This window comes from Microtus oregoni, unplaced genomic scaffold (genome assembly GCF_018167655.1).
Source record: "Microtus oregoni isolate MIOR12 unplaced genomic scaffold, Mior012 000062F_ref0000492, whole genome shotgun sequence".
Lineage (NCBI taxonomy): Eukaryota > Metazoa > Chordata > Mammalia > Rodentia > Cricetidae > Microtus > Microtus oregoni.
The window spans coordinates 2,603,882-2,627,473 of NW_024543872.1; the positions used below are offsets into that span (position 1 = coordinate 2,603,882).

The window sequence follows — 23,592 nt, forward strand, 5'->3', positions numbered from 1 at the left end:
AACAGAAAGTCCCAAATAGACTCTTCCTTCTTTGTAAGTTTCTTCTACGGTGTTTTATTACAGCAGTAGAAAAGGAACTGATACAAGAGTCAAGTGTCTTGATTAGACCACTGGCGGGCTGTAGGTGAAAGCAAGTCAAGGCATCCAGATTTCGGCTTGAAAACATTCTGTCTACTTGCTTCACGCTGGCTCATAAGCTTGACTGTGAAAAGTGCTTCACGGTCAGCCCTCGAAACTGGAAAAGTGAGACCCAGGGGACCTGGGGCAGATTCTGCTGCCTTTAATCTTCTGACTGCATGTTCATACAAGACAAAAGTAAACACCAAGAGCAAAACAAAGAGGGGAAACCTCGCACCACCCCCCATAAGCTTTGAGGACTCCCTCCACTGCCTATCGCTGCGGCCTTCTGGGAAGATGGCCTTAATTGCGGCCTCTCAGGCATTCCCATGCTGCGTGCTGTCTTACCTCTGCCTCGCAGGGAAAGAGTGACAGATGGTCTCCTTTGCCTGGCTTTGGTGCTTGCCAGCCTTCATCGTTCTGTGCCCTTCGGCTACTTTTGACAGTGTTGAATGGAAGAACTGGTCTTCGTTTCTAAAATGTCCTTTTGCTGTTGCCTTCTGGGAATCGCCCCTCTTACTTTAACTCCTCTAGTGCCGACCGCACCGCATCCTTCGCTCGGTCCTCACACCAGCTACTTGCCACTTTCGGAAGTCCTCAGAAGCTTCTGGATGTTCTCTTTGCCAGTGGTGATTTCGGCACCATCTACCTAGCAGCATGCTGTGTTTCTGATCTCCATGGGGGAGCTGCATGCCCCCAGCTCTGAGTTCCACATTTGTGGTTCTGTCTAATGATATCAGCATGGATATTTAGCAGTGTCTCTAATCAGGCATGCCCCCAATTGTATAAACTGCTGCCCACAAGAGTTATTTCTCCTCTTTTCTTTCCAAGTCTCCATGTCACCCTCAACCTGAAGGTACTGTGTTATCCTCAGTTATCCGTGATGGTTGGAATGATAGTGGCCCCACTGGCTCATCTATTTGAACACTTGGTGTCCACTTGGTGAAACTGTTTGTTTGGGAAGGATATAGAGAGACGTGGCCTTGGTGGAAGAGGTGTGTCACTCCAGGTAGGCTTTGAGGTTTCACAGGCCCACACACTCTCTCTGTGTCATGTTTATGGATCAGATGTAAGCTCTCAGCTACTGCTCCAGAGCCTGCACACCTACTGCCAGGCTCCCCAGCATGGTGGCCAGGGACTCACCCTCTGGAACTGTAAGACCCTTCCCCCAATAAATTCTTTCTCCTATAGGTTGCCTTGGTCATGGTGTCTCTTCATAGCAATAGAAAAGTAACTAAGAAACTGTTCCCCTCCAGTCTGCCCCCATGTTCACTCCATCCGACCTCTGACAGAAACATCTCCAAACTTTCTTTCTCTCCATTTCCTGCCTTCTTAGCTACCTCTGGGACTGTGGCCATCCCTGCCCCTTTATAACAGAAAATGATGCCAGGATCTCCTTTATAATACATACATCTGTTCAGCATCTGCTCTTGGAAGTTTCCAAAACCTGAAGTCCCTTCTAGCCTTACATGTTTTTTTTTTTGTTTTTTTTTGCTAGATGATTTATTTACTCTGGTAGGCATACCCATTTATTCTCCATAACGGCCCATGTAGATGATGAATTCTGTGGTTGTGCTGGTTGCTTTTGTCAGCTCTACACAAACTCAGACGTATTTGTTGAAGAGGAGCTTGAAATAAGAAAATTCCCGCATTAGATTGCCCATAGGTCTGACTATGAGGGGGTATATTCTTAATTAGCATGTGGACAGATGGCCCTGTGTGATCTAATGATGGAGGAAGGTCATTGAACAAGTCAGTAAGCAGGTAGTAAGCCACTTCTCCACGGCTTCTGCTTCAGTTCCTGCTCTCTAGATTTCTGTCAAGTTCTGACTTGACTCCTTTCAGAGATGGAGTGTGACCCAGGAATTGTAAGCCAAAATAAATTTTTTTTTCCTTCCCCAAGCTGCTTGGTCATGGTCTTTATCAAAATAAAAAGATAGGACATCAGTCATCCTCTCGTGGCTGTCTGGGTGAAATCCAAAGGCTGACGTCTTACAGTCTAGCATCAAGCTGACTCTAGCTCCGTTGTCCTCCACGAAGCTACCTGCTTCCTCCTTCCTCTCATTGTAACAGCTTCCTGTCATTTCCTACATGTCAAATTCACACTCTCTGCTGCTAAGCCCAGTCGGCTCTCTTCTGTGGAGCGGCCTGTCCTATCTTCTGCCCTCCGCATCTGTAAGGAGGCTTGAGGCCCTCACCCCGCTGGTCCAGTGGCGCTTTGCCCAGACCTCTGTCCCATCTCCCGGTGTGAATCTGGTACAACACCTGGCACACTGCATGTCCTCCAAGTGTTTTGAAAGAGGGGCTTAGGGAAGCAGGAAGTCAAGAGCATGTACAGCTGGTTCCGATTAGAATGAAAAGCTTTTATCTTTCATGTGGGATTTGCTCTAGAAAACCTAACATGTCAGAGCCAAATCGATTTCTTCTTCATCTGCGAACTAATAAGGAGAATAATTGCGGCTGTCCAAACCTGCCCAAGTGAACTCAATGGAGTAATAAAACTAAACCCGGCTGTTGAAACAGAGCATGCTTAAATAAGAGAGCTACATATTCCATCCCCTGTCATCTGCCTTCACAGCCCAGGGGCCTGTGCAGAGTGAAGGAAACAGGAGATTCTGGGATCTGACAGATGGCAAAATACAGCTGTTGTTTGCTTGCTTCCTTCCCTTGTTCCCCTGAACGTGTCAGCTGCACGTTGTATAAGCACCATTGCCTGAGTGATGGGCGAACAATGGCTGTATCATCAGTACTGCGTGCAGCATTGTCTCAAGCTAGGGATCCCAGGGGCAGCCTGGCATCCACTCTGCTTGAGCAATCAAGGCAGAGGGTTTGGAGGACACCGTGCTGGATGGCAGGTTAAAGGACAAAGAGGCACTCTCTGACCTGCCCAGGGGGATGTTGGGCTATTGTGCTGAAGAAAGAATTCTCGGTTCATTAAATAAGTCATAGGGGTGGAAACCTGTAGTCACAGCATGCAGGAGGCATCTGATGCAGGAGGCTCACAAACTAGAGACTAGCTTGAGCTACCAAGTGAGATCCACAGTCAAAAATCATAAAGTTTTGAGCTACAAGGCATTATAGAGATCGTCTTATGATTCCAGAGGGCTGGAAAAGCATCTCAGTGGTAAAATGTTTGCCTAACATGGTCAAGACCTTGTGTTCAATCCCAACAGACCATAGCACTCACAACTGTTATGGATCGAATGATCTTCAAACATTTATGGATTCTAATTCACACTAGGAGAAATATTCTAAATCTCAGAATATATATTGTTTATGGAACAATATCCTCACTAAATATCCTTGCAGCACTTTTTATACTGTCTGATGTTTCCAAATTATTCTTTTTCATTAAGACACATGCACGCAGGTGCGCACACGCACACACAGACACACACAGCAAGAAAGCATGATATATAATATATATACTGGTCATATACATACACACACATGAGAGAGCACCGGATACAATATATATATATATACTGGTCATGCACACACATCTATCTATCTATAAAGAGAAAGTGAGCAGAGCATCATATATAATATACATACTAGTCATGCACAGAGAAAGAGAGAGAGAGAGAGAGAGAGAGAGAGAGAGAGAGAGAGACATATATAATAAATATACTGGCCATGCTTGACCTGAGGGTTTTCCTAACTCACTAATGGGGTATAACCTTTATTTCAAAAGAATTCAACTTCTCTCCTTTGATTTTTTTTTCCCTTCCTTCCAGAATAATGAGACAACTAGGCCTAGAAGAGCAAAGAGACATTTAAACTCTAGTCTGAGGAATTGGTGTTAGAAATAATGAATTCTTATGCCAGGTCTGGTTTACATGTATAATCCCAACACTTGGGAAACTGAAGCAGGAGGATTGGCAAGAGAATGAAGCTGGCTTGGGCTACATTGGAAGGTTCTGTCTCAAAACACAGACTGTATTGATCATTGGGTATTTTAAGACTTGCCCTCACTTGAAGTCCCTTAGTTTAGGAAGGTACAAGGCAGACCGGGAGGAGAGCAAGATGGTGAATTAGTAAGTGAGGGATCCGGGTCCTTTCTAGCTCCACTAAGACACACTGAATGCTTCGATGCTTCTGGATGGGATTTCTTAGTTTAGCTTGGCTTGGGATGGGTGATGCCTCTGGTGGGGAGGAAAGGCCTGTTAGAACTGTAAGGGTCTTTGTCTGATGGGTCTGATAACTCTCAGTCATTCTGCCAAGCAACTCTCCTTTTGGGAGCCACCGTTGCAGCTGAGAAGTTGCCTGGGGTGATGGGGTGCAGCCTAACACTGCCGTGTGTTACAGTAAAGAACACCAGAGGCAGGGATTATCGGCCTCTTGAGTAACAGCTTCCTACTGTCTGGATTTCATAAGTCAGTACAAATAAAAAACTGGTTTAGAAACAATATTGCATTGTCAGTGTTTCTTTGTCCCAAGTAAGGAATTACTTGAAAGGGGAGGAGGAGAAAGAAGTGGCTGTAGGATGGCAGGGGGAGGGGATCACCGACACCCCCACCCAATCTACTGCCAATCAAGAAAACAGAAAAGATGTCATCTTGGGTGAAAGGATAAAGTCACACACTGACCACATTTATCTTTTCATCTATCACAGCCACTACACTGCCCTCATTTCTCTATGGATACACTTCATTACAGATGCGCGGGTGAGCAAGCCAGACCCTGGAATTACTGTTCAGGCAGATATAAACTTCTTCCGGAGGCCGTTGACCCTCAAATGAGGAAATCTGGAAGCTTTATGCTGCTTTGCTTGACAAGAAGGGATAATTATTTAAGTCATTAAGAAACAAACATTAAGTGCTTTGGAAAATCACACATAAGCCATTAGCCAGCTTATACTAAATATGAAAAACAAGACGGCTCCTCTTGCCTAGTTTATCAAGCCATTGCCATTTGTCTGCTAATTATTACCATTCTAGAATTGGTCACTGAAGGCAGTGGATACTTGCTTCCTTTTTCTCTTCTGCAGGAGAACAGTGGAGGCTGTGGCCCGGCTTCCCCAAACCCTTTATTTCTCTGAAGGCCCTGTGTATCAAGCCACAGGCAGTGTTTGCATGGTAGGACTTTGTACTTTTATTTATTTAGTTTTGAGATGGGGTGGGGGATATTGGGGGGAGTTTCTCTGTTGTCAGCATTGATCTTGAGCTCCTGCAATCAAGTAGTCCTTTTTGTCTTGGCCCTGGGGTCAGTAGCTGGGATCACAGGTGCGATCTACCACTCCCAGCTTCTATTTGGCTTTGCAAGGCCTATAGCCTAAGTTTCTCTGTGAGTCCCAAAAGACACATGTGCCACCGAAATGGATGTGCTATTATCAGAAAAGAATACAATTGAATTTAATACAGTATAGAATGGAATCTTATTTGTAGCTATCATTCTTGTAACCACTGCTGGTCTTACTAATCATTATAATTTGGGGGGCAGGGGGAGGCTTGAAGAAACAGGAAGCTGTATTGGTCTTCAGCTGTTGCAATATACTTGAGAAACTGGATGGATGCACATCTAAGTATTTTGTTGAAATTCTACTTTTTGCCAAAAATATTCCAGATGTCATCTGATGCCTCCTTGGAATTTCAGTGCATCAGTATCACAATTTATCGCCAACTGTAAGAAATCAAAATCATCGTTTTGAAACCTTCCACCTGCTGTTTGCACAGGTCACGTCTGATGCTGCTTCCTCAAAGGCCATCGGATTTGTCCTCTTCTCCAGCTTCCCAGAAGCAACCGAAGTGTGGAAGTGTTTGAACCTCTCCTCTCCTACATTTCTGACACGCTAGACTGATTCAGACTGGCTGAGGAGCCACCTTCCTGGGTAAGCCTTTGCTTCAGCAAGTGTGAGGATCAAAGATCCATGTTGGGTCCAGCTGGGTGGCTGCCTTTAACTCCAGCCGTGAAGGATGAGGCTGGTTGGTGGGGTTCCCCCATCAACTGGCCTCCTAAGAACCCCACAGGGCAGGGCAGTGGTGGCACACACCTTTAATCCCAGCACTCAGGAGACAGAAGCAGGAGGATCTCTGTGAGTTCTGTTTCTTTTGAGGGGGAAGTTGTAGCAGTATTTGGCACGGGCATTCTAAGGAATTTCAGGTCTGTTCATTTGCACCTAGTCTGCACATTTTGCTTACGAGGGTGATGTGAAAGTGTGTCAGCATTTGAAGTCTCCCAGTTCTATTGTTGCCGTTACTCAGTCCTTCATCTTTTAAAGTTTTGATGACATATACGTAATGTTTATCACTCTAGCCATTTTAAGCATGCAGTTTAGAGGCATTCGGTATAATTACCTCACCATACAATTCCTCGGCGTTTTTTTTTTTTTTTAATACCTAGGGTACTATAAAAGTCTTTAGATACCCAGTTTGGAGTTGGGGGTTCAGATCAGTGGTACAGCACCTGCTTAGCATGCACACAGGGCCTGGTTTGACCCCCAACATCCAAACCCAAATAAAACACAACAAGAATCCCTTTTGGCTTCTGATCTTGCCCCAGAAAGGAAGGAAACAAAAATCTTTGTTGGCTTTTTCTAACTGTTGCCCAGAAAGAAAAGTGAAGGTCCGCTCTTTGTCATTTCTGTAGATTTTTGGCCTTCAGACTTCCTAAAATCCAGCACAGACGAAGTTCTGATGACAAAGAAGCACAAGAACCTGCTGTAGAGGGCCCAGTTCTGCATTTAGACTGTGTCTGCTCAGAACATCATAGTCCAGACAATCATCTAGAATGTATAGAAAATGTGAATGCTCTTAAAAATCCCATTTGCCATTAGAGGCCTAACCATCAAAAGCATGCACCACACACACACACACACACACACACACACACACACACACACCTGTTTAGAAGTTTAGCTTTAGAATATCCAGAAGAAGTAATGGCTACATAGGTCCAGTGGACGGCCCCACACCTGTGCAATGCTGACAGCGCTAAATGTGTCCAGTGAGTCTAAAAAACAACACATTAAGTTGTGAGGGAAGTGTCAGGCGTGGGAAGAACTGGAGGAGAGAGAGTTGGGGGTGGATTTGATCGAAACACATATTCATTTTTGAAATTCTCAAACAAGAGCCGGGCGGTGGTGGCGCACGCCTTTAATCCCAGCATTCGGGAGGCAGAGGCAGGTGGATCTCTGTGAGTTCGAGACCAGCCTGGTCTACAAGAGATAGTTCCAGGACAGGCTCCAAAACCACAGAGAAACCCTGTCTCGAAAAACCAAAAAAATAAAAAAATAAAAAATAAAAATGAAATTCTCAAACAAAATTGTAAGTTTTCAATTAAAACGAATAAAACTTTCATGTGGCCCACCCTTGCACAGAAGCGCACTAGGACAGCCAAGTGTGCCGTGCTTCAGCCAAAGCGGAAGGTCGCTGGTTGACCCCGAGTCCCCACCCACAGGCTCTGTTCCCACAGGAGGTACCAAGGAGGAGGAGGCCAGGGATGCCAGCAGTTTCTCCTGAAGCCCTTGGCAGTGCAGCTCTGCATCACTAGATGTCAGTGTGGACTGTTCCAGCCGCCACGTTTTCACCTTTGCATGCAGAAGACAGCAACACCGAGGACCTTTCCTGAACCCAGGGCTGACTTCGGGAACCATCATTTCACCAAGTTTCTTGTCTGTTTCTAGAATATCAGTTTTCAGCATCTTTAAAAACACAAACAGACACTCTGAATTAAGGGTTGCTCTTTTAAGTACCACAACTTTCTCTTCTCAATGCTTGTCATTAGGAAGGCAGCCTGCAAGGACGCCCCAATGCAGGCAATGGAAAGTTCCATTCAGGGTCTTAAAAGCAGCACTTTAAGTCAGAAAGGTAGGCCCAGCCTAGGAAGCCACAGCATCCTACCTCATCACTGCTGTTCTCAGACGGGGGTTGTGGGTAGGTGGAGGGGGGGCAGGAAGCTGTGGCAAAGAGTTTATGATCCACCACAGGAGGTATTTTACCAGTTTAGGGGTTTTAGCTGTCCTTTGTTTTTTCAGAGATAATTTGTAATCAGGGCATTTCTGTAGGCTTGAAGAAAAGTCGCTGAGCTAGTTTGCTCTCAGGGACACAGCCATTCTCAGGAGCTGGGTAGCTTAGACCAGAACCAACTCACAGTTCCAGAAGGTCACTGAGTTCAAGGTGCAGGCAGAGTCCTTGCTCCTGGAGTCTCCTGAAGATCCATCTCCACGCCTCTTTGGCAGCTTTTAGGAGCCACTGCATTCCTTGGCTTGCCTCTTACTGCCCACTGCCCACTCCCTTCTGTCTCCAAAACCAATAATGATCCACCCAGTTCCTACCCCCCACCCCCCACCCCACACACACACAGGGAGGGAGTAGAACTTAGAACCTGTGACCTAGGTAAACATTCTTACTTCTAAACTACATTCCCAACCTTAAACAACAACAACAACAAAAACCACACAACTTTTTATTTTGAAGCACCAGCTCAGTTACTGGCCCAGGCAGGCCTTGAACTTGTATTCCTCTTGTCTCAGCCTCTGTAGGAGCTAGGATTACAAATCTGGCCTACCAAGCTTGGCTCTATCTAGTCTTATCTTGACATCACTCTGCCCTGCCTCTCCAGTCTGCCTTCTTTGCTTTTGAAGAAGAAAGTGGGCCAACCCAGGTTACTTAAGACCTTTCCAACCTGCCAAGGCCATCTTGTCATGTAAGGTAACAGATACACAGTGAATATATGGAGAATCGTGGGCTGCTGCTGGTGGTGGTGGTAGTGTGTGTGTGTGTGTGTGTGTGTGTGTGTGTGTGTAGGCATATATCTAGCACAGTAATTTAAAAACAACATACGTTGCAAATTCCAGGGCCAGTGGCCAGTGCTTTTTTAGATGGCAGATGATAACACAATAAGATAAATAAAAAGGCCTCAATTGGTTTAGCTCATAGAATATCAACAATGGAAAGAATAAATTTGTTATACCCCTATTAATATTCAATCACTCTCCAGCTGGACTGCACTAACTCTCCTGGCCCTGGTGACCCCTGCTACAGGATGTCTGGGTGAGTGCACACATCCACAGCACTGAAGTTAGAGCTGGTGCAGGGGACACAAGCTTAGCCGGGTCTCTGTGCCTCCCATCCAGGGTCTGGTGTAGGATATCCTGGCTTCAGTCCCCCAGCCCCATGCCTTGCTGCAACAAACATTTCCTTTTGTCTGTGTATAGATGAGTTCAGTTCCCCTTCCCAGGTGTTCCTTCCCTCCATATTCACACCACCAGTACTGGTTCAGTTCCTCTTCCTGTGGTCCTTCCCTCCATAAAAACAACATAGGTTGCAAATTCCAGGGCCAGTGGCCAGTGCTTTTTTAGATGGCAGATAATATCACAATAAGATAAATAAAAAGATACTGGTTCAGTTCCTCTTCCCGTGGTCTTTCCCTCCATATTCACACCAGTACTGGTTCAGTTCCTCTTCCTGTGGCCCTTCCCTCCATATTCACACCCGGCAGTAGGAGCACTGGCCAGAGAGCCCACACATCATCCTCACCTCTTCCTTCTTCCGATCTGTCACCAGCCTTCACAGCTCCTCTAGATTCCCCTCTTACCTGCCAGCCTCCATCAACCCCTACAGGTGTGCTCTCCTCTCTCCTATCACTCCGTTCTCCAAAATGCTGCCCCAGAGAACCTGTCCTTTCAAAATCTAAATACGACCATGTTACAGCTGCCTTGGAGAGCTATTCGCTTTTGCCTTTTGGATCCTTGCCCAGCCGGCCAAGCCAGCTGGCCTCTGTCCCAGTCCACTCTTCCAGCTGGTTCTCAGACTTCCTTGTCTTCTCCTCTTCGTTCCAGCTAGTGAAATGCTTGCTGTTCTTTGGATACTCAAAGTTCTCCTTTGCTTCATCCAGGCTCGTGCAGCCTAGGATGTTTACAGGTGTCTAAGGCAGCTGTCTCAAGACGTGGGATTGCATCTTTGTTCTTTACCCAACTTCCATCCCTTGGCTGTAGTGTGCAAATACGCTGTACTTGAACCATCTCTTTCTGTCTAGGCATGGCGACTGCAGGACATACGGTTTGGAGGGCAGGGTCCGTGGGTTAACTTTGTGTCTCTAGTGTTAAGACATTACACTAGTGTGTAGTTAAGACATTACATTAGTGTGGAGCCAATCTTCCATGGGGGTCCGGATGCATCCTAATGTTTCTGTGTACCAGGGATGACCCTGCTCAGGGCTATGGTCCAAAAACCTATCGGTTCAGACTTGGAGCTCTAGAGTTCAGCCAAAGAGCATCTGGCTTCTGGGAAACAGAGGGTGTGGTAGGTTGACCAGTAGCTCTCACCACCCAGTTTGCTTTCTCATTCCCAGCTAGAGGTAATCCTGCATTTCTGACCTCTTTCCCACCTGCCCTAACTGGGGGCCAGGGTCATTCAGATGCCACCCTAAGGGTATTGACCACTTATAGACTGCTTTGGCAGTACAATACAGAGAGCAACCAACTTGGCATGGTGATAATAGTGAGCTAAGTCAGTGGTAATGTAGGGCACGCATTAATGACTGCTACCTGCCATTCTGATCCACACCAGCCTGTAACCGCCTGCCTACAGACTGTCTCAGCTCTGGTGATGCAGTCACCATGGGGAGTTAAAGATGGAGTAGGCTAGAGCCCTCTGTACTTGGGAGATTTATACAATCCGGGCCTAAAATACAGGGTTTGCCTCTACTGGGGCTTTTGGCTGCCCTTGAGGGAGGAGGTGGTGCAGGGAAATGTCTCCTGCTACTGTTTAATCATTCCCACTCTACCGTAGGGAGTTGTGAAAGTGGCAGGAGACTGGAGGACAGTGCACAGGCAGTGGAGGAGAGAACCCATGCATTATGTAGCAGAGAGCTATTTTTTCCCCAAGCTCCTTTTCACTGCTATAGGCTGGGACATCCCCTTGGTACTGGGCCCATGACACTATCTCCACTAACTTTTAAATCTTTGCAACAGTATGGCCCCGGTATAGCCTTTATAATACTTTGGAATCTAAGAAGTTTCTTTAGAATGCAGGAAAAACATAACATAGGTTCTGCTTGTCTTATGCTAAGCATTTTGAAAGAAAGTGTGTGTGTGTGTGTGTGTGTATGTGTGTGTGTGTGTGTGTGTGTGTGTAAGTATGTTTGCTCATTTATGTGTGCACATATCTGTACATACATGTGGAGACCAGAGATCAATATTGGCTGTCATTCCTTAGGAGCCCGCCAGATTATTTGTTTATTAATTTTGGGCCAGGAGTCTCTTCATTGAGTCCTCCAGCTCCCTGATTAGGATAGGATGGCTCAGTGAGTCTCAGGAATCCTCCTACGCCCATCTCCTTGGAGCTAGGATTACAAGCCATACTACCATGCCTGTATTTTTACATGTGCTGGAGACTGTGGAACCCGAACTCTGGTCTACATGTTTGTGTGGCAAACAGTTTATAGACTAATCTATCTCCTCAGGACCAAGATGTTGGTTTTCTTTCTTTTTTTAAAAAATTATTTATTATGTATACAAAGTACTACCTGCATGTATTCCTGCAGTCCAGAAGAAGACATCAGATCTCATTATGGATGGTTGCAAGCCACATGTGGTTGCTGGGAATTGAACTCAGGACCTCTAGAAGAGCTGCCAGTGCTCTTAACCTCTGAGCCATCTCTCCAGCCCCCAGTTTTCTTTTTTTTTAATTAAAAGATTGTTTGCAAGCCAAAGTTAATTGAGAGTAGAATATAATACACATATTTAATCTCTTATTAATAACTATACTAATTTGTTAAACAAGAATCGAGTTATTTTTATTAGCAGGTGCTGACATTCTGTCTCAGCTGTTTTTGGAAAAGAAAATGATTCTAAAAATCTATGTTAACTATAACACAGGGCTCTGCTCATCAGCTGACTAGCATGAGGGATTTCTGTGACACATTGAAGCCTGTTTAGGACACCAAAGACTGTTCAAAGTGTTAAAGAAAAGTTCATTTAAAAAAAAAACCTTTTAAATATCAAAGATTTCAAATAACCTCTGGTCTTTCTATATATGCTTATCCAGTCAAGCCATTATGGTGATGTACATATAGTGACGACTCTATCAATTCTTAATGATACTTTAAGTGTTAGTGATGCAATTCAATTGTACAAAATAGTGAAATCAAGTCCACCAATTTTTGCATATTCTATTTTGCACAGTATCGCACTCTACTAAAGACAATATGCATGATATTATTTTGTGATAGGTAGGGCAGTGATTCCAAAGTACTTTCAAACACATATTGGCTCTTTTGAGACTCTCAGCCACTCTGAGACTGGTACTACGCTCATGTGCACTTAAATATTTTACAGGAAATAGGTGTAGTTAGGGTGAGTGGCTTGGCTTGACCCCAGTTCCAAAGCTAGCATTAACTAGAATCAAGGCCTAACCCCAGCTTGAATCTACCTACTCTGTGGCATGCGCTTATAATCCTGTCCTGATTGGCTCCTGTCCATTGGCTTCTCATTAAAGGACCAACGGAGGCACACAGAAGGAAGAACAAGTTTACTAAAGAAATGTGAAGAACCGGTAGGGTGTAACGCAGCTACAGGTATTAAGTGAAGGTACAGCTGCCTGGCAATAAAACACAGTCTTCATGAGGATTCCCATTTGGAGAGAGACGAGAAGGCTGGATAGAGAGCGAAGAGGACCGAGGAAAAAATAGAGAAGAGCTGCTCCACACAGGTGCCATCGAAGAGCAATGTGTAAGCTTAAAAGTTGACTTTCAAGAATCATTTTAGGGCCAGTGAGGTGGCATAAGCAAGCAAAGGCTCTAACACCCCCACCCCCAGAACCTACATGGTAGAAGGAAAGAACCAACTCCTGCAAGTGGTCCTCTGTCACACAAATATGTCACACAAATTCATAGCATGAGTGCACCCACATACATTTGTATACACAAATAAATAAATAACTGTACAAACATTTAAAAACTCATTTTAGCAAGATTAGAAAATATAAATATTCTCATTCACTGAAAAGCTACTGTACTGACATTCACTGTTGAGTGTCTAATGAGAAGTTTAATACCATGATAAAGGGATTATTACACAGCATCGTCTTCAGTCTGGGGTGGCTGCTAACATGTGCAGGGAAAAGACATTTAACCAAATGATATCACACAGGATATTTTATATAAAAGCTATATAAGTATATTATGTGTATACATTTCTTCCTCCTCCTCCTTCTCTCCTTCATCTTCTCCTTCTTATTATTGAAATAGGCTTTTGTTATATCTCAAGCTGACTTTGAATTCTAAAGGCTCCTCCTGATTCAGTCTCTCCAGAAGCTGGGAACTACAGGCAAGCCGGCTCAGAGGGCCTCAGTTCTCTTTTTTTAAAAACCCAATTTGAAATGGGAGGAGGTGGAAATTTTTAATAAATAAATAATAATAATAAAAATACCCCAATTTGAGCCCTGTGGTGGCGGCGGACACCTTTAATCCCAGGAGGTAGAGGCAGGCAAATCTCTGTGAGTTCAAGGCCAGCCTGGTCTACAGAGTTCCAGGACAGGCTTCAAACCTACAGAGAAAACCTTTATGGAAAAAACCAAAAGCCAATAAAACAAAACAAAACATCCCCCCCCAAAGAAAAACAAATCCAATTTGAGGCTTAGTGGTTAAGAACCACTCTGCTCTTGCAGAAAAACTAGACTTGATTCCCAGCACCCCATGTGGCAGCTAGCCCCATAATTCCAGTTCTAAGGGATTTGATGCCCCCATCTGACCTCCACGATGGGAACCAAGCACCTATGTGGAAAACAAACATTCAGGCAAAACATTTACTCTCTCTTTCTTCCCACATCTTTTGAAACAATGACTAAAATCACTACATAAATGACTCGGTGCAAATACAAAAGGGAAAAAACAGCAACAAGGTATTCATTTCTGCAGTTTATACAAACTCACTGCGGTTTTTCCATGCAGACAAGGCTTCGGGAATCCTCCAAATGGGAAGGTCAGAACCGACTGGCCCAAGCACCACACACAGGAAGGTACTGAGGATTCTGTCAAATTCCATTTAGAGAAACCATAAGATTTGAAAGCAGCTATTGCACTGGAGACTTAGTTTCAACATTATGGGCAAGGAAACTAAGAATCCAAAAAAGGTAAAGAAATTGGCAGTCTGCATAATCTGGCTAGCCGTTGGGCCTGAAGGCAGTGTTTCAGGGAGAACAAAGTCTCTGCCCCTCAGTTTTGGCTCTACCCATGAAGGTCAGACTGGATTTTTCCTTCGTTTTTCCAATTTTGTGCTTCCCACCCCAGGATAATTCAGATCAAGTTGGCTTCAGTCTTAAAGGTGTTTTGTTCGGTCCTCCGCCCCCACAACGGTTTTTGTTTGTTTGAAAACGTCCTCAAAGCTGAGATTGATTTGTTTGTTTGTTTACTTTGTCTGTACAACAGCAACGAAGGTCACGTCCACTCAATCAAAGGGCACCCGCCCCAGCCAGGAAAAGGTGCACTTGCTCTTCTCCGGCGTCCACAGGCCACGTGCGGGAGGAGGAGCCGTCTTCTGATTGGTGCCAGAAGCTTTGCATGGAGGGCGGGGCCACCTGTCTGTCCATCACCGCATTCTGGGCGGGGCCAGGGCGGGCGAGCCCGACTGTGGGGCAGAGTCAGGGCAGCGGGACCCAATCTCTGCGCTGCGCTTTAGCTGGGCCGCGGCTCCTCCAGTGCGGGCCGCTCGGCGACGGTTGCTGGGGCGCGCGCCGCCCGTTCCTCTTTCCCGTTGCGAGCGGCTGGCGCGCAGGGAGGCGGCCCCCAGTCCAGCCGGGCGCCTCCCACTCTCCGAGCCGCCGGGGAGCCGGAGGATGGCGGCGGTGGCGGCGGCCGCCCGGGAGGAGGCGGTGCGGAGGCCGCGGAGCGCGGCAGCGAGCGGTAGCGGCCCGTCGCGGCGGCCCGGCAGCGACCGCGTCCGCACGGCCACCTGAGCACCCGCCGCGAGCTGCGTCCCGCCGGCCTCGCTAGCTCGCTCGCTCGCGGCCCGGGGCGGCGCGGACATGGGCGCCAAGCAGAGCGGCCCCGCCGCCAACGGCCGCACCCGCGCCTACTCGGGCTCGGACCTGCCCTCCGGCAGCGGCGGCGGCGGGGCGGACGGCGCTCGGGCGGCCCGGTTCGTGGCCCCGGTGCCCGGCGCGCAGCAGCCCAGCGCCTCGGCCGGCGCGGCGGCGGCGACAGCGGCAGCCGCCTCGGCCCCGACAGCGCCCCGCAGCCGCTCGCTCGGAGGGGCGGTGGGCAGCGCTGCGGGCGGACGCGCGGCGCAGTCGGCCTTCAGCATCCCTGGCGGCGGCGGCGGCAGTGGCAGTGGCCCGTACGGCTCGCAGGACTCGGTGCACAGCAGCCCGGAGGACGGCGGCGGCGCTAGGGAACGGGACCGGCCAGCGGGCGGGGGCCCTGGTGGGCCGCGCCTGGTGATCGGCTCGCTCCCGGCCCACCTTTCTCCGCACTTGTTTGGAGGTACGGTCCCTTGCCCCCGAAGCAGCTTCCCAGCTGGGGGAAGCGCCCCCTCCTAACCCCCCTCCCCCCTGCCACGAGGTGAATGGAACTAGAATTGTTTTACAACAAACTGACGAAACAGCCTCGTGGTTATAATTTTTAGTACCAGGAAGTTAGGGGTGATAGGTGGACGAATGTAGTTCTGCTCGGGTGCTGGAAAGCGAGCAGTTTTAAAGGCCCAAAGCCAGAAGGGACTCACGTGGATGTTTGAGTGCTTGAACAAAAAGGAAGTTATTTCCCTGGATCGACTCCTAACAAAGCTGTAATCCTCGAGCGTCTGTACATAGTTCTGTATTCTTACTGGGTGGGTCCATGTTATTTGGGTGTATGTGTTAACACAAAGTGTTGCTTTAGCCGCAGGAAACTGCTACTTTACATGTGGCTAATGTCAGTACTGCTTAGTTTGAAGCTGATTGTGGAACTGTTCAAAAACAGTTATTTAAAGAGATAATCTTTACAGTGATCACAACTCTGCCTACAAAGGCAGTAGTTGGTCAGGGTCTTTCGAAGAGCCGTGTTGACTAGCGTTAAGGAAACCATTAGAGGTCAGTGATGTGCTTTTATGCTGTTTGAAACCAGGGAAAGGGTGCACTTGATTGTGAAAGTGTGAACTCAGACCGCACATTCCCACTTCCTTGCGTTATGTGTCCGGCATTATATATTCCTATTTGAGCGCGGAATGGTGTGAACCCCACCTTCTGTTTTAAAGACCTTCTTATTCATGTGTTTATAGTTGTAAGAAATTAAGTGGCTTGTTTACTGATCTGTGTGCTAAAGCAATCAGACTCTAGCGTTAATTCGTAAAAATGTCATGTTTAGTTTCCACCATCTTAATGATATTTTGCATGTTTGATATGAAAGCACTTAGCTTTTAGCTACTTTTTTTTTTTGTTTGTTTGTTTGTTTGTGAGGTTCTGAGACTCTGACCTAAGTTGCTGAGCTTGTTAGGCCAGCTCTTTATCACTGAGCTAAACACTTAGCCTGCCACTTAAATAACTTGCTTTATGGTAAGTTTTGCAGTGCCAATAATTATATTAATGTTTTCTAAAATTGAGGCATATTTAAAAAAAAAATCTTGTTTTTGGAAAAAAGAAGTAATCATGCCCTAACTGTGGTCTGAGACAGTGTAGTTTCCTGAGAGTGGTGCCATGTTTTAGAAATAACTACCTTTTTAAAATGAAGTTTTCACTAAGCAGTTATGATCATCAAAAGTAGGAACAAGAAAAGGGAATAGGAAAAGTCTTTCAGTTAATATTTAATATCCTGATTACCACTTTTGATTCAGTTTTTCTCTGGGCTGATTTCTCTTTGACAAGACTCAGTATGTATTTGCTTTATTAAAGTAAGTATTCAGAGCAGGGGAGATCGCTGGCCTTCCTGCTATTAGTTCTTAATAAATTGGCAAGACCTGTTTGCCTAGAGTTGGAATGCAAGCTTTTTGTTTGCTTTTTTAAAAACATAATTCTTAGATTTGTGGACGTAGTATGTAGTTCTTTAGTAGTCCTCCTGATCTGGAAAGACTGGGTAGCAAGACAGTGCTGGGGCAGCTTTTCTAATCCAGGTCTCTGGTAAGGTTGATTGCTAGACAGTCCTAAGTCATCAATTGTGTGGAGGATCTTAACTTTTTTCTACAGTTCATTATGAACTGTTAGAGATATGTTTCGATCTTGGGTCATTGGAGAAAAATAGTCACTCATTTTTCTGTGCTTCCTGATTCATGTAAGAAACTTTAGTTGACAAGGCCTAAAGGGGGTCAGAAATGACCTGTTCTCATGTGAAAGGAATGAAAAGGGCAGCGACTTTAAAATCCTTGAGAGAAACAGTAAAGTTGGTCCTTAGTAAAGGCTTTGCCTAATGAAACTTGTACCAGTCTGTCAGTGAGTGGGGTTATGAGAACAACTAGTGGAAGTGCATTTCTAATCATTCTGAGATGGACGGAGCTAGATGTGGAGTCTTAAATAATTAGATTTGATTCTTTATATTGACACCATTTTATTATGTTTTATACCAATGTGTCAGAGTTGTTAAAGGTTGGGCATGTGCAGTGTTTACTGAATTTTGAATGTTAGGGCATAGATAATGGACTCCAACTGAAAATTGAGAAAAAGAACATTTCAAAATTAATGGAAAGTTCTTACTGTAACTATATAAAGCATTGATGTTTGTATTGTTTCCTAACCAGAAAAGGTAGTCCTAAAAACACTCAGATAAAGTTCCTTTGTAGACTCCCGATGTTATGTATTGAAAGAGGAAACCTAAACTATTGCTCTTTAAATTGCTTTCCGCTTAGGAGAGTGGCAAGTAGATACGTAAGCTATTCTATTGCTCTATCACAGTGAGTTGCCAAATTGAATGAAGTTTTCTGTGGTGACCTTTGAGTTTTGCTTTCTTTGGGATGTATATTTTGGCTGCACCTTTTTAGCTTTTCACGATAGTATTTCTCTGTGCAGTTCTCGCTGTCCTGGAACTTAATGTGTAGACCAGGCGAGGCTGCATACATTCTTACTTCTCTCTAGAGAATTAAGTAACTAGAAGGAAGATGAGTAACTCAGATATTTCAGCTGGTAGGCATTGAGTTCTCGTGGAGATCAGAGTATGGTTAGAATCTCTGTGGAGTTTTTAGAAGAAGTAGGGCTTGTTTCTCTTTACTCTTTGTCGATTAGTGAATTGACTACTGTGTTGTATATAGTGAACAGAAGTTCTCTCTTAATTACTGGTAATAGTCTGGTCCCATTTGTTTTAAAACTGGTCTCTAAGGGCATCATCTAACATTTGAAAACCTTGGTATCTTAAGGAGGATTTGTTTGACTTTATTTTATGCCTGCATTTTCCCACTAAGCCACTGATGTTCATAAAAGCTGTCAATAGGAGTTAAAACAGCCTTCCTTGATGCAGCTGTCAAAGGAGGTGAGTTAGCTTTTAAAATACCCTACCGAGTAAAGATTATTTCCGGAGAAATCCTATGACTTCAGTAATGCATGTGTATGTGTGTCTGGTGGTGAGATTGTAAAGTGAATTAATTTAAGGCAGTGAACCAACAGTTCTTTGCTGCTTTCGCTGTTTAATTGTTTTAACGTGTTTGGGTGTGGCTTGCCTGTGAGTATTTCAGCAGCCTGTAATTCAGGTGTCTCCTGTTACTTACGTTGAAAGAGCGTGGGCCGTCATTTAAAATTGAGTGTGTTTATTTTTTTTTAATTTATTTATTTATTATGTATACAATATTCTGTCTGTGTATATGCCTGCAGGCCAGAAGAGGGCACCAGACCCCATTACAGATGGTTGTGAACCACCATGTGGTTGCTGGGAATTGAACTCAAGACCTTTGGAAGAGCAGACAATGCTCTTAACCTCTGAGCCATCTCTCCAGCCCCCAAATTGAGTGTGTTTAAATAAGATTTGTATTCCTAGGAAGATTTATTTAAATGAATTTTCAGCACAGATGTGAGGTTTTATGGAGTTGTTCTCAGTTATTACTTACCATAGATGCCAAAATATTTGAATTTGGGAAATTGTGGTTAATCTGCTCTTCATTCTTGGATTTTTCTCTTAACACAGTTGATGTTTTTTTTGGGGGGGGGGGGTAGAAGAGATGATTGCACTGTATAGGGAAGACAGACTCCAACGACCACTCCTGCCATCTCTGCCAAGGGACTTGGATGGTTAGTGCTTCTCACCTGTAACTTCATCTATCTTTAAAGACCACAGGCGATGCCTTAAGTTGCTTACTGAAGTGTGGCCTCTGTCCTGGATGGTCCTGCTTTGGGAACTGTTTGGAAGTAACCTTGAGGTTGGAGGCGGAGTGGGATGAGTTCACAGGCCGGCCCTTTGATAGCTGCGGGACTGTCTTGGGGAAGAGCTCTCTGTCTGTTGTGTGCTTGTACCAGCAAGCCTGTCCAACTCCCTTCTGCTTGGTTGCTTTGCCTATTGACCAGTAAGTAGGTTCTTATTGCTGGCTGTCCACCTGTCTCATACTCATCTTGTGCATAATTATATGGAGAATTGCCTTACTGTTCTACGTATCAAATTCACTGTCTATACATCTAATCTAGGATATTGGCAAATGGACTGAGAAAAGTGCAAAAACTTATATATACAAAGTACTTTGTAAGGTTTATTTTCTTAGGTAATACTCCTAAGCATTTTTAAATGCCAGTTTATTTAAATTTTTGTAAGTTCTGAACTGTTTGACATTAATGTCTTTAGAAATTGGAGAAACCATGGTACTTCGTGTGAACAAAAGGTTCAGAAAAAACTTTTGTGTTGTATGAGTATTTGTTTTCTATGCTACGTGCAAGCAGCACATCACAAATATAGCTGTTTGATGCAGTACACATTGGTCTGTGGTTTAAGAGTCAGCACAGCTTAGCAGATCAGGGTGTTAGTGGGGGCACTGTGACTGATGTTTGATCTCACCTGAAGAGGATCTGCACCCAAATTCCCTCAGGTGGATTGGCATAATTCATTTCCTTGTGGTTGTTAGGCTCACCGAACTTTATTCCCCTCCCCCTCCTAATTCTTAGTGTGGAGTCATTGTATGGAATAAATGGGTTTGGTTGTGACTTTTTTTTCTGTTTTTTTTTTGTTTGTTTGTTTGTTTGTTTTTGTGCCAGGGTTCTCTGCATAGCCTTGACTGTTCTGGAACTCACTTTGTGGACCAGACTGACCTCAAACTCACAGAGATCCGCCTGCCTTTGCCTCCCCCGTGCTGGGATTAATGGTATACATCTCTACTGCCCGGCTTGTGACATTTTCATCATTGATATTGTGTTCTAGGGTCGCACTCACTTCCCCTTAGCCTCTTTCCCATCTCCTTCCTCTTCCAGATAGTTCCCTTCTCTTTTTAAACCTAGAACTCAAAGACATGAAGTTTTTATGTTTGAGTCTGTCCTATTTCACTTTACAGTACTCTTTATTTCTGTCCATTTCTCTGCAGATGACCTGTCATTTTAAAAGATCTTATTTTGTATGAGTGTTTTGATTGCATGTATGCATATGTACCACACTTATGCCTGCCGCACAAGGGATTGAAAAGAGTGTGTCAGAGCCCCTGGAACTCAAAAGTTGTGAGCTACTGTGTGGATGTTGGGAACCAAATGCCCCTTTGTTAGAGGAAAAAGTGTGATATTAATTCCCCTCTGTATGCTGTGAATATGTTTTATTGCCTTTGGTTAATAAAGAAGCTTCTTTGGCCAGTGGCAGGACAGAACATAGGTAGTTGGGAAAACTAAACTGAATGCAGAAAGAAAGAAGGTGGAGGGAGTCAGGAGACGGCATGCCACAGTCTCATGGCAATACATAGATTAATAGAACTGGATTAATTTAGATATAAGAGCTGGCTAGGAATTTGCCTGAGCCATTGGCCAAACAGTGTTGTAATTAATATAGTTTTGTGTGATTATTCGGGTCTGGGCAGCTGGGAGATGAACATGCAGTCTCCGTTTACACAGTGTTCTTAACCATTGAACCATCCCTCCAGCTCCTTACTTTCATCCTTTATGGTTGACTAGACCTCCACTGTTAGTACATATGCAACATTTTATTCTTTACTGAAGGAGACCTAGACCAATTCTGTAAGTTAGTAATTTGAACAGAACCACTATGAACATGTGGATGTTCATATATCGCTGTAATATACTGACTTGAAGCATGATTAATAAAAATTCAGAGACAGATACTGGGGTTCAACCTGAAGACCCGAAAAGCAAAGCAGCCAGCCACTGGTTCTTACCTTGACCTCAGTCTGAAAATGGTGATCCTGCCTCCAGGAAACCTCAGAATGAGACTGAGTCTCTGAGCTGTCTCCTCTCATCTTCTATTCCTCTCTAGTACTGGGATTAAAGGCGCGCACCACTGGGGTGAAAGGCAAGCACCGACTAGTTTCTGTGGCAAGCTAGTTTGACTACTGGGATTAAATGTGTGTATTACCACTGCCTGGTCTGTAAGGCCTACCAGTGGGACTATGTTATTCTCTGATCTTCAGGCAAGTTTAATTTATTAAAATATAAATGAAATATCACTACACTGACTTAGATTTGTTCGAATATATTCCCAAGAGTAGTGTTGCCGGCCCATTGGTAGTTCTATTTTTAGTTTTCTGAAGAGCTGTTGCACAGATTTCCGTAGTACCTTGTTATTCCATCTTGGTTCAGCTTATCACCTTTACCACTTCTCATTAGTTAGATGCATGTAGGCCTGGTCCACACATAAGGGGAAGGAAAGGTTTAAACACTAGAATGTGGGAATCAAAAATGGTTACCCTAAAATCTATTTACCACATTGAGTATAGGATTAGGTTTCAGGTTAACACATACCTTTTAATTTAAATACACTTTTTTACTTTCTAAACGTTGTGGTTATTAATGTGGCAAGTGTAATATTAGTGGCCTTGACTCTTAGTCCTTTTAAGAGGGTGTGCATGGGCTGGAGAGATGGCTCAGAAGATGAGAGCACTGGTTGCTCTTTCAGAGGTCCTGAGTTCAATTCCCAGCAACCACATTGTGGCTCATAACCATCTGTAGTGAGATTTGGTGCCCTCTTGTGGCCTGCAGGGATACATGCAGGCAGAACACTGTGTACATAATAAATCTTTTTTTTTTTTTAAGAGGCTGTGTATGTAGTCAAGGGTACACATGAGGTTGCTCTTACACAGTTCTTCCTAGAAGCTCTAGAGATGTTCTGATGACATCCCAGCAGAAATTGAGAAGACCAAGCTCTGAAACTGGGACAGAACATGCTGGGAACCCAGGGCCTGGGTAGCTGGAGCCCTGAAGGCTGTTGAAGATGAGAGCAAAGATGTGGCTGGGTGAGCATGAGGGTGGAAAGACCTTGTGTCCAAGGTTCTTGGCTTTGCTCTCAGGAGTGGTGCAGAGGTCTAGAATGGTTTTGAGCAGAGAACTGATGGAACCTGGTGGGGTTTAAAAGATAACTGTGGCCCCTATGGAGGAGCAGATGGAAATCCAAGTTAAAGATGACTGTAGAGCAGGTGTAGCATCATAGGTAGTAAGAGGTGCATGGGTCTGATGATGTTAAAAGTGGAGCTTAGCAAAGTTGACATGGAGGTGAGAAAGAGTCAAGTTTTTTTATTTAGCAGTTGAGTACTTAAGGTTGTGTAGCCCAAATTGCACATTTCTCCTGTTCTTGGAAATTTATTAGAGACATGGGATTATTAGAACCCAAGAAATGCATTTGGTCATGGTGCATATAAATGCAGAACAGTAGATACATCTTGAGTACATCTTTTAATTTTAAGACAAAACTATGAAATATATGTGAAGCTAAGTATAATAATTCAAGTTCCATGTGTAATCAATTCTTACTGTAACTTGAGTAGTTATGATTAGCTTGAACAGTTCATTAATTTAACTTAATTTACATACATGTAAATGGAGTAAGGCATAAATACAGCATATATGTGTGCATAATGTATATACATTCTGGGTTTATTACATGTGATTTATTCCTAAATGCCTGTTCTTGGTTTGAACAATACATTCAGTTTTAATTGATTTTTGTTTCACTTGCTTTATTCTTTATTGCTTTCTTTCTCATTTTAGAGTTAAATTTGTTTTTGTAGCTGCTTTATCTTTCATGTATTTTCTAATGCTAAAACATAATTAGACTCTAATTACCTCTCAGTACATCTAATCCATGGCTTTGGACGCTTCCTAGTTTCTTTGTCACACACTCACTGTTTTAAAGACAGCTCTTGAGGAGTGATTCTGTTAGCTACATAGTTTGGCACTGTGCATCTGGGAGCTGTTTTAAAGTGTGGCTTTAACATTTGCGGGTGACAGATTTATCGTTGTTTTGTTACCTTTTGTTAACAAAAGTAACACATAAAGTGTTACCTAGAAGTGAGTTGCATTGTGGACAGAAAATCTTAAGAACCTGTAAATGATCGAACCATAGCTCAAAATAGCAATAACTAGAAAAAAAGTAAATCTATTTTGAGTAGGTATCAGTCTACCTTCTTATTTAACCTCTCGTGCCTCAATGTTTTGTTTTAATTTTTAT

The 23,592-nt window shown here is 44.4% G+C and overlaps 1 protein-coding gene across 2 annotated transcripts in view; it reads left to right on the plus strand.

Annotated features, from left to right (window-relative positions):
• Window positions 1-14,723: 14,723 nt before the first annotated feature.
• Window positions 14,724-23,592, plus strand: part of Znrf2 (zinc and ring finger 2) — an 80,935-nt gene continuing 72,066 nt past the window's right edge. The window contains exon 1 of one of the 2 annotated variants that reach the window (XM_041640298.1): window positions 14,724-15,540. In XM_041640298.1, the coding sequence (XP_041496232.1) occupies window positions 15,084-15,540 (457 nt within the window). In that variant the 5' untranslated portion in view covers window positions 14,724-15,083. The remainder of the gene's footprint in view (window positions 15,541-23,592) is intronic. The other variant, XR_005973284.1, reaches the window with a different exon arrangement.